At 34.4% G+C, this 11,909-nt stretch overlaps 1 protein-coding gene across 1 annotated transcript; it reads left to right on the top strand.

Annotated features, from left to right (window-relative positions):
* The first annotated feature begins 332 nt into the window (after positions 1–332).
* On the top strand, positions 333–11,681 carry LOC130820936 (T-complex protein 1 subunit alpha). The gene is made up of 17 exons (XM_057686494.1): positions 333–604; positions 700–764; positions 1,707–1,796; positions 1,887–1,973; positions 2,105–2,164; positions 2,305–2,355; positions 3,476–3,571; positions 4,247–4,312; positions 4,422–4,639; positions 4,930–5,026; positions 5,453–5,539; positions 7,043–7,177; positions 7,289–7,393; positions 8,607–8,735; positions 8,811–8,914; positions 10,879–10,969; positions 11,069–11,681. Exons 1-17 carry the CDS (start codon positions 544–546, stop codon positions 11,150–11,152), a joined length of 1,626 nt encoding a protein of 541 aa, XP_057542477.1. The 5' UTR covers positions 333–543; the 3' UTR covers positions 11,153–11,681.
* The last annotated feature ends 228 nt before the right edge of the window (positions 11,682–11,909 follow it).

Here is an 11,909-nt window from a genome sequence, read left to right as displayed (position 1 = left end):
CTCAGTTGGGCATATTGCTTATACAATCGGGCGAGCCATTTTCATTATTTTACTATTTGACTCGACTTTTTTTAGTCCTCAAAACATATTTGGGATCTCACAAACTTCCCTTCTACGGTATTATACATTGCCAATAGTTCTATAACTTTTAGTTTCGTTAACAAAGTCTACATAAAACGTACCGTAAGAATTATAAATTTAATGGCCGTAAAAATGAAAAATTTAATTAATTTTCACATTACTTAAAATTTCTAAATTAAACTATGACATCAAGAGGATGAAAAGTTAAAACTTAAAACATAAAGAAAATTATAACGTTCATTATTCATTATTCTCACTAAATAAGGACTCGTAATCAATTCTCACCCTCCCACACTTGTTTCGCTCGAACATTCTTGAATCTGGTGTAATAGACACTAGAAGAGAAGCTTTTTTCAAACTACATAAACAGAAGGAACACTCGGCCGCAGTTCACTTAACTCTTGCTCTTAATTCTTACTTTCTGATATTGTTGCTTACCGTTTCTCATCTAAAGCTTTAACAATGCCGGCCCCTGATATCTTGGGCGACCGCCAATCTGGCCAAGACGTCCGCACTCAGAATGGTTTCTTTTTCTCAATATACCTTTTTTTTTCTTCATTTTGATGTTCATATCAATTTTTTGAATCTGGGTTTCTTTACTTTTCTTTGTTTTTGCAGTGGTTGCATGTCAAGCAATCGCCAATATAGTTAAATCTTCTCTGGGTCCTGTTGGTCTCGACAAGGTTTCATCTTTTGATTTTTTCTTCTTAATTGATATTGTTCCTTTTTATATCTTATCTAGTACTTCAATTTTAAGTTTCAATCATGTTTAATTATATCTGAATTACCCGATTTAAGTATCATATAATTTTGCATTTTTTAATGCCCACTTTTCTATGAGGGTTTTTGTCTGCTGTTTTAGATCTTCTTTTGTGACACCATAGCTGAACAAGATAATTTTCTTTATGTTTCATGTGAATGTGAAATGGGTTTTTGTTATGGTCCATCCCAAGGTATGGGACTTATCCCACATTGGTTGTACAATGCAATCGGTGTGGGGTTTATATGCAAATGGGCTCTCTCACCTAATAGGCTAGTCTTTTGGGTGAGCTCTTCTGTTTGTCCTATAACAATTTTTTGTTTGCGCTATGATATTGTTGTATGTGGAATTTTGGAGGGCGGAAGGAATGATGATATGGGTTATATCTGCTATTGTTTGAATGGTATAAATAGTCATGAATTGGAACTACATGGATAGAGTATGTGTGGCATGTTGTTTGTTGCGTTAAGGTAGAACATTAAGGAACAACTGAATGCTAAATAGATAGAGTAATAGATCTTTCTGCTTTTCTTCCATGTTTTTAAGGCAGCGGTGTGCTAAATATTTGTAATGCACTATTAGTAGGAAGATACAATTCCATTGGTGTTTGATTAGAAAAAATGCTAGTTTTCAGTGTGAGGGCACCTGTTTATAGCATTATATTTGTCAAACCTATGGATACTCCAGAAAGTATGCTTGTTGCTATATTGAGCTTTTGTCGTCCGCAATTGTTGACTTTTGGATTTTTGAGTTGCCATAATCAATTTTTTATGCTTTATTTTTGTTTCAATTTCATGTCTCCGTCAGGTTTTATTTATATGAAAGTAAGATCATTGGATATCTAATATCGATATTTTTAATATAGATGTTGGTTGATGACATTGGAGATGTCACAATCACGAATGATGGTGCTACCATTCTTAAGATGTTGGAAGTTGAGCATCCTGCTGCTAAGGTACTTGAATACTCTTATGACTGTAGGACCATTGTGTTTCCAATTGTTGCTGGGTATTTAATCATAGCTGTTGTTTCCATCTACCTTTAGGTGCTTGTGGAGTTGGCTGAACTCCAAGACAAAGAAGTTGGAGATGGAACAACTTCTGTGGTTATCTTTGCAGCAGAGTTGCTTAAGGTAAGTTACAGCTAGTTGCCACTTGAATGGTATTCATGCAATACATTATTCTTTATTTTCGCAAATTACGATAGCCTTGATTTTGTATTGAAGCAAGCTTTGCTGAATGTATATGCTTGTTGTTCCTGCAGAAGGCCAATGAGTTGGTGAGAAATAAGATTCATGCAACATCTATAATAAGTGGATTTAGGGTCAGTACATACTCTCCTTCCAGGGCTTGATATCTGATTAATGTATTGACTTGTTTTAATGAATATTTTTCTTATAGATGTTTATAACTTTATATAGCTTGTGTCAATCTTATATAATCTGCAATGTCTCATTCGTTTAGCTTGCTATGAGGGAATCGTGCAAGTATGTTGATGAGAAACTTTCGGTTAAGGTATGTGCTCTTGTTTCTAATTTCGTTGATGTGGATTTTAATTTCATATATTACTTTCATTTGCCATAGTTTTATCTTGTCCACAAGATTTGATCAATTTAGCAAGCCCATATTCCGCCTTGCTTTCTGGGTACCATTTTATTCAAGGATCGTTGAGTCTTGAAACTTGAGTAATTTTTTATTTTTGATTTTCCGATCCTTCTGCCAAGACAATCTCTATTTGTCCTTATCGGAATTGTTTGGGGGTAGTTTTGCATCGTTTTAGGATAAAAGAAGTATTTCATTAGAAATATTTTAATTAGGTCATTTCTTTTAAAATAATTTTTCCTTACAAATGTCTATTTCTTTTGGTTCATAAAAGCTCAAAAGTACAACAACGTCTTAATCCCAAACAAAAGATTAGGCTCAAGCTGATGATCATGGGACGTGATCAAGTTATACTCACCTGGTTGTCACTAAAATGTAACTCGTGGGTATGAGTTTCCTCAAAATCTAAGACTGTAAGACGCTCTAATGCTCTTGTCTTGTCATTGCTCACCCAAGGCGGACATCCTATTGCTAGCCTAAAGTGCTTGCCTTAGGAATGCTTTGGTGCACTCTTCAAAACTAAGATTGTTGCTGGTGGAGGACTTGAAAGTTGGTTAAATGAAATGATTTGTTAGATCTTGGACTTAAACCGTTGTTGACGTCCTTGTGACATTGAGGATGTGATTGGAACTTTCTTTTCTGTTCTTTTTGTTTTAGCTCTCCTTTGTTGGTCTGAGTTCCTTGATTGGTGAGAAATTTGATTTATTTATTAGTTAAAATGTGTTATATTATGTGTAGCTCTTCGATGTATAGTTTAGTTGGATTATAATGGGACTACAGTAAAATTGACTTGTTATGTCATGTGCAAAATTTTATTTGTTTATGCGAAGTCAAAGTTAATCGAGGGTTGGATGGAAATAGCTTCTTTGTTTTTGCAAAGTCAAGGATGCGTACATTGGACCTTCCAAATCTCGCCTAAGTGGTAGGCACTTGATTGCATTGGGGTAATGATGTGTTGTTTTATTTATTGGTCTATTGCTTTTTCCTGATTATTTTTTCATTCTGTTATTTTGTTATTCCTTTTTTGGGTTAGGTTGAAAAGCTAGGCAAAGACTCACTTGTAAATTGTGCGAAGACATGCATGTCATCGAAGTTGTTAGCTGCAGACAGTGACTTCTTTGCAGCCTTGGTATGCTTGCTTGTATTTTAATATTGATTGTTGATCCATTAATCCCAAAAATTATGGGAGTGGGGTTGGCTATATTGTTATTCATCGTAAAACTTCCATGGACATTTTGCTAATTTCCCATTCTTTGGACCGTTTGCATGGAAAGAAAAAGAAGAATTTTTAATGATAGAGATGCATTTTGGGTTTGAGTCAAGTTCATTGCCAAATTTGGGCTAAGGCCAATGGCTTGTTTTCAGATTTCGCTTTAGTTAATTTTGTAGGAATGAACGGAGAATCTTAATGCAATTTTCTTGTTTTTAGGGATGCCTTATCCCTAATCTTGTAACTTTTTCTTTATTTTATTTAATAAAGAAAATTCCTTATAAAGAAAGCAGCAACAAATTTCTTATTTTTAGTCTAGACTACTTGCTTGTGGTAATGATTTTTAGCTTGATACCAAATAAAAGACTTAAATACTCCTATTAAAAAAGCTATTCAAATTTTTGACTTGGCAAACATAGGTTATACTCTATGCTCTTAAAAAATTCTTCCTTTTCACATTAGAAAAATGTTTCATTATGTTTGGTTGCATTAATCAAGCAACTTCTCTTTCCCTTTTGCTTGTAGTTATAGTTAGTAGCTTCTCTAAATTTATTTTAGATGTGACAACTATTTATGTGTTAATTTTCGGAATAGGTAGTGGATGCAGTGCAGTCGGTGAAGATGACAAATGCGCGTGGTGAAGTAAAGTATCCTATCAAGGTTTGTTATATTATAACCCAATTTCTGCTCAATTGTGCATTGAATTGTTTGATCATATTTGTGTCTTTGACCTACAAATGTGATGTACTACTTAATTCTCATGTTCCAGAGCATCAATATTCTTAAAGCTCACGGGAAAAGTTCAAAGGAAAGCTATTTATTGAGAGGCTATGCTCTTAATACAGGCCGCGCTGCCCAAGGAATGCCTATTCGTGTTGCTCCAGCCAAGATTGCTTGTCTTGACTTCAACCTCCAGAAAACTAAAATGCAATTAGGTGTTCAAGTTTTAGTCAATGATCCAAGAGAACTTGAGAAAATCCGTCAAAGGTATTTATGACATGGTGCTTGAAAATTTTTAGATCTCTATATCGTGTTTATACAATTGTAGCATGCATTATGGGTAGCATTTTCTCTTGATCGATATGCTGGGTATGATGATGATGATGATGAAAAGGGATTATTGACGATTATAAAGAAACAAAGCCTTTAGAGTCTTTTGTTATCGCTGGTTTAATCTTCTATTATCTCTCTCTTATGCAGTTGACTGTTAGATGTTGGCACTATCAATCTTCAAATTTGACTTTGATTTCAGAATGTTTATTCTTTTTCTACTACAGGGAAGCAGACATGACCAAAGAGCGTATTGAAAAACTATTAAAAGCTGGAGCTAATGTTATATTGACCACTAAAGGCATTGATGATATGGCACTCAAGGTACAATTTAGTTCTTTATTCACTACAATTTTATTAGATTCTCTTCATTGGTTTTTATTATTTCCTCTCTTGATTGACATAATGTAAAATTGGACATCATGTGGTGTTAATTTGGATCCAGTTATTATTTGATCTTCCCCTTACTTCTCTTATATTGGGTTGTTGACGCCCTATCTGAATGGTTATAGTAGCTGCCTAATTGGTGGTTCATATAAAAGTGTTTCTCCTCTTTTCTTGGTTTTTGTATGTAAGCCATACTTGACAAGAAAGTATATGTCATTGAGTTTTAAGTAATTGCTGCATGTGGTTGTAATTTGGCCTTTGAGGTTAGATTATTATTTATTTTCATGTTTTCAATTTAATTCTTTATATTTGTACCTGCTTATAGCCATTTACTTATTGACCTTTTCAATATCTTTTTAAAAGTACTTCGTTGAGGCTGGTGCAATTGCTGTTAGACGTGTTCGAAAGGAGGATATGCGTCATGTAGCCAAGGCCACTGGTGCAACAATGGTATGTCGATTCACATTATCACTGTATTTTAGCTTTTTTATTGGCTGCTATTCTGAGATAGCTTTGCCATCTTCCGTTCTCTAGTGATTGGATAGGTAGACAACCTGCCTTTCGCCTGCGCACAATCAGTTTGGTGAAACTTGTCTTGAATTCTCAATGATATGTTTGGTCATTCTTGATTGTGCTCCTTTTTTTTAGTTTGTTAGTCCTTGTAGAATGATAGTTAGATCAGAATCAGGATTAACTGTGTGTGGCATTTCCTATTGTCTTCATCTCTTATTATCATCGTTGCAGGCCTGATGTTTTGGAATGTAGCAAGCTCATAAATTTCATTTCCAATCAATCCTATTGTTTAACTTTTTATCTGTAACAACACCTTCAAGGGCTTACGAAAATCATAACTTAGGAGGGGCCAGTGTTGCAGATGCATTCATACATCATTCCTTTTAGAAGTTTTACATGTGCTGACTTTATGTCGAATTTTGGTAAAAGTTAATTGTATTATCATATTATGTGTAAATTAACAATACATTAAAGGGCCAGTTGAGAGTACATTGATTTTGGGAAAAATATAATTTATATCAACTTTCTATCCAAGCTTCCGACAGCACTCACTGCTTTTGGTGAGCCATTTGAAGTGGTTTGAAAAATTCTTCTTTAGACATACAACTGTTAATTTATGACTAATGAGATGATTTTGAGTTTTGAGGCTTTAACATAGCTTGCTCCTGTTTGGCTTTTAATAGTTTTACATGTGCTGGCTGTATGATTGAATTTTGGTAAAAGTTAATTGTATAAGTATTATGTGTGAAACTTAAAAAAAAAATTGAAGAGCCAAACGAGAGTACATTGATATTAGGAAAAAAAATAATTCATATCAACCTTTTATCCAGACTTCTGACTTGAGCCATTTGAGCTGGTATGAAAAATTGTTTGTTAGACATACAACTGTTAATTTATAACTAATGATTTGACTTTGAGTTTTGAGGCTTTAACATAGCTTGCCCCTGAATGACTTGATTTTTGCTGCTTTTGTTCTTTTCTTTACTCCTTTTTTGGTATCGTTTTGTGGATAATGACATTGATTATCAATGTTTTTCTAGTTGGTATATGTGACATATATAATGCTTGTTGAAATGTTTAATCGGTGGTAGATGCTGATAGCAAGGTGTGGTGTGTTCGATGAGAAATGGGGTTATGTTACCCTAAAATTGATTTGTATTGTATTTGATGCATTTTATAGGCTGTGAATAGGTTTAGTAATCTAAATCCCTTTCTTGCATTAGCTGGTGGCTGATGCTGACAGGAAAGTGTGGACTGTGGGGTTATGTTACGCATTTGGGATAGTTTCATTTCTGTTTTAGGTTATGAAGAAAATAATTTATCGGAACAATCTCTTATTACAAGGGTAAGGTTGGGTCCATTATCGGGATGATGTAATGCTTATATTTATAAAATATTTTTGAGTCTGATTCATTTATTGTTTGTTTCCAATGACTGCAGGTTTCTACTTTTGCTGATATGGAAGGGGAGGAAACTTTTGATTCTTCACTTCTTGGACAAGCAGAAGAAGTTGTAGAGGAGCGTGTGGCTGATGATGATGTCATCATGATCAAGGGAACGAAAACAACCAGTGCGGTGGGTACCATATTGTTAAGTTGTTCGTTCAGATATTTGGACCTTTATTATGTTATTTCCCCTTACATGGTACAGTTCAACTTAAGACAATTTCATTCCTATTTATATCAGGTTTCATTGGTCTTGAGGGGCGCAAATGACTACATGCTTGATGAGATGGAAAGAGCTTTGCATGATGCTTTGTGCATTGTTAAGAGAACCCTTGAGTCTAATACGGTACGTCTGCTAGAGTACTTATGATCTCGTCCACTTTTGCATTTTTTTTTTTTACTATGTTCTTGTGATTCTAGAATGAAGTTATTTCTCAAAGGACACAAGTCCTAATTTTAAAAGGCAAGAGGTGCATTGAGGTGTAAAAGGTGCCTTGAACATCAAAGGCACATGATTTTATAATTTTAAATTGTAATATTTTGGGGGGAATTTGTAGGTTTTTTTTCTTAGTAAGAGTCGCTAGAGTAAAAACTAATGCTTTCTTTTTTATTAAATTCATGCTAATAAATTATTATGGTTTTACATAGGATAATTATTCACTTCAGTTACTTTTTAAATTTTATTGGAAAAAGTCAAGTTAAATGTAACTGTAATTTCAAGAAAACTGAGGTTAATTACTAAAAAAGAAAAAGTGAAAAAAGAAGCAAAAGAGATAGGGAAAAAGGAAGATGTTCAAAATTTCTAGAGGATTTACATGCTCACTGTCTGCTCTAGCTCCAGTAATGAGAGAATTGGGGAATTGAGACACTTAAGAGGCTGCCCATTTCCGTTTTGTACTTTGTCCGTTCTCATATCCTTCATTTACGGGATGTCCTTGTATTTTTGTCATGGTTTAGGTCTAATATGCAGAAAATTTTGACAGGTATTACTGAAAGTTAAAAAAGCAGCAAGGGGAACTGTAATTAAGGGCTATTAATTAATGTGCCATGAATAGAAGGAGAAGTGTTTTACACCTTCATGGCATATTTCGGTAAATGGGAAATGTTGTTTAGATCCCTAAGAACTATATATAGGAATTAAAAGAAAAAATAAGTGCTATTTTTAGGAACTAAAAGAGGAAATATTGAGCATTAGTAGCATCAATGGAAGCATTATTTTGTCTTTAATTCCCATTTAGTGCCATTTTGTATAATATTTTATGCTTGATCCTAGCATGTATGTTGTAGGGCACATATATCATAACCAATGTAACATAATTTGCTAGCTAATTCGCCTTTTAAATTCACGATTCACTCAAATTTGTTCAAGAATAGCCCAAAGACCGACCATAATTCGCTTTTTTTGATTTGCGATTCACGAGGATATTAGCGAATCATGTGACACTGATCATAATCCCTGCTGTATTTTTGAAAGGGTAATCATGATAATTTATTTCATTGCCTCCGGGAAAAACTCTGAAGTATACAATTTTCTTTCTTTCCTATTTCTATTTATTCAGGTAGTAGCTGGTGGTGGTGCGGTTGAGGCTGCATTATCTGTGTACTTGGAGTACCTAGCTACAACATTAGGATCAAGGGAGCAATTGGCAATTGCAGAATTTGCTGAAGCCTTGCTTATTATACCTAAGGTATTGTACTTTGATTGTGAGAGCCTTAGGCTTTCTGTGGTCTGTGAGTTTCAGATTTGTTGTTTTCTTGTGTAGGTGCTTGCTGTAAATGCTGCAAAGGATGCCATTGAGCTTGTTGCCAAACTTCGAGCTTACCATCATGCTGCACAGACTAAGGCTGACAAGCAGCATTTGTCAAGGTAATGTTTGTGTTGTTAACCCCTTCTCTTTCCTATCCAATTGGTGAGAGCAGAGTATTTTACTATTGTTAAGGTGCTGTTGTGTAATTTTGCTGCCCATTACCATTTTATCATAGTTACATGGAACGTGGAACGTAGCCACGTTCTACGATCTGGAAACGTCCGTCCCCAACCACAACACAATGGGACCCAAATTGCTCGAACATGTGACTCGAACATTATCCGACCCATAAAACAAAATTTGGGTGTCTGGGTCAAAGTTCAAACCCGATTATAAACTGAAGCCAAATGTTTTGACCCATCATGTTGTATTTCAATTTTCTTCAGTTCCGCACCATCACATTTGAGTCAAGCCCCATCATATTTTTAGTCAATTTTTGTTTTTTGAGTTAATATTCCCTCATTCAAGCTTTGGACATTGTATATTGGTCCTTATCGTGAGAATTCTTTTTATACTACATTTCATTACCCCAATGCAATTAAGTGGCTCCCACCTTCAGATGTATATCACTAACAAAGAAGTTGTTTACGATAGATCCCTTGTAGCAAACGTCATGTGCAACTTCACATAATAAGAAGTGCACATGATTTAGTGAGGCATTTTACTATATTCAATTATAGTCTATGATAAGAATTCGTTTTATAATAAAAAAAAATTTATATGTATTTTCAAAACATCAAATGATAAGAAAACAAAGATTTAAAGCACTGGAGTCCTTGACTATTGGGTCTACTCGAAACCTGCCAAACTCGAAATGACCGACCCAAAAGGAATCTTACTCGAAAATAACTTGATAAAAAATTATCAAACCAATATTGACCCAACTGACCGTTTTCACAAGTCTACTTTTGGTGCATTGTGATTGGTATATAATATCACTTCAATGGAGTAAAGGTAAATGAGATTGTTACGCTTGAGAGCTATTGGAGCTTAATTTGATTCACGGCCTAAACACATTCACTGTTCAACATGAAATGAATCTGCTCGAGCTTAAGTGGTATGGCTCTAAACATTGATATAATGAAGTCAAGCAGGACTCAACTCGAAAGCCTGATCTGCTTGAATTTATATAAAAGAATATAATATTTAAGTTATAGTTGATAAATAATTAGAAATTGATGGACTTTTCATTTCATTTAGAGTTTCTACAAAATAGTCAAAATTATATACGTCCTTGTATAAGAGCATATTTTAAGTTGGAGTTCATTAGTAGGCTTGGCCTCGAATCGAGCCAGGTCAAGCCTCAAGTTTATAGGCTCGATCAAGCTCTAGTCGGTTTGAGCTTGAATTTTAGTGGGCCCGAGCCGAGTGGTACTACGCTATGGCTTGGCTCGTCTATACCCCTACAAAGTTGAAGCTTTATCAAATTCAAGCACTTTAGTACTGTGTTTTTAGAGTTTAATTGGCCAATGACTAATCCTTCCCTTAGCTCTATAAAATTGGAACATGATCCTACAGATTCTCACAAATTAGTGGGTTTATGCTGCAAGTAAATAGAACGGGAGTAATTATTAAAAAGAAAAATAAAAAATAAAAATAAAAGTTAGGTGATGTTATACGATTAAAGTTGATGGGTTTGATGGATTATTATATTCTAATATCGAGTGCTCAATTTTTAATGTCCTTTATTTTGATAGGGCCAAAGATTTATACTTCTTTGGTTTTCGATTATAATGGACTATAGTAAAGATGACTCATTAAATCATGTGTACTTATTTATAGAAAGTTGAATAGGATGTTTACCACCAAGGGTCAATCGAAAACGTCTTTACTATCACTAACAAGTGTACGACAAGGGTAAGCTTTATCATATCACTAATGCTTACTAGGACCTTGAACTATTTCTTTCTTCAACAAGGAATCACCTTACCCTAACAAGTAAAAAGCAGTTGATCATCGTTTAATACATACTGATTTTATAGCCCGAGTGTTCGACTCACTTTTGTAAACCCGTTATTTGCAGTATGGGATTGGATTTGTACAAGGGCAGTGTTCGTAACAATCTGGAAGCTGGAGTCATTGAGCCCGCAATGAGCAAAGTCAAAATCATTCAGGTAGAATGTTTACACTATCCCTAAACTTAATGAGATCTCTTTAGACAGATGATAGTGTGAGTTGATCAGCATTCTAAATCTTTTGAGCTTGTTTTTCAGTTTGCGACAGAGGCGGCTATCACAATTCTTAGAATAGATGACATGATCAAGCTCGTTAAGGACGAGAGTCAGAATGATGAGTAGAGGAATTGTTATGTTTGATGGGAGCTGCTAAATGCTTGGGCGCGTCAACAGTTTTGGATTTGTACTTGGTTTCTCGTTCTTTTTGTTAGATTGTTTCCAGACAAGATAAACCAGCCTGCCTAGTTTTTATGTTTAGAGGGAAAGTTGATATTGTATTTATTGCTGCATTATCTGTTCAATTACGATTTATTGTTCTCGTGCTCAATTTTCTTTACTCTCTTAGTCTCGACTCTTGAGTTGAGTCCTATGACCTATCAAACGGATCAGCACAAATATCAACTATTTTAATTGTCGGGAGAATCATCATCATCATATCCAGTGTTTTCTGTTCATAGAAACTATAAGTAAGGTCTGGGGAGGGAAACAAAACAACAACCCATACATATAAAGAAGGATGTCGGTCAAAGAGTCCCCCAGCTCAAGATAAATCTTCCGAAAATATTTTTCTTACAGCTACTTGTAAACTTGCATCTTATACCATAAGTTACCTTTGATAAAAATTAATAAATAAATATAAATAAGAAAAATACTAAGCATATAAATGAAAGAAAAGTGAAAATCAAGTAAAAACGAGTCAAAGAGCATTATATTGGAGAATAAGACATTAAAATTAAAATTTGTGGATGATAGTGAAAGAAAGTGGTGGAGAAATGTGGTAAACTAAGATAGGGATGAATTATAATGAAAAATGTAACGAACTCATGGGCCAGATAGGTGAAATTTTGGGTAGAAAGACTGAAATACAAATCTAAGATTC

Source organism: Amaranthus tricolor, chromosome 8 (assembly GCF_026212465.1).
Source record: "Amaranthus tricolor cultivar Red isolate AtriRed21 chromosome 8, ASM2621246v1, whole genome shotgun sequence".
NCBI lineage: Eukaryota > Viridiplantae > Streptophyta > Magnoliopsida > Caryophyllales > Amaranthaceae > Amaranthus > Amaranthus tricolor.
The sequence above is the reverse complement of the archived record's forward strand: the minus strand, read 5'-3'. Positions and strand labels throughout refer to the sequence as shown.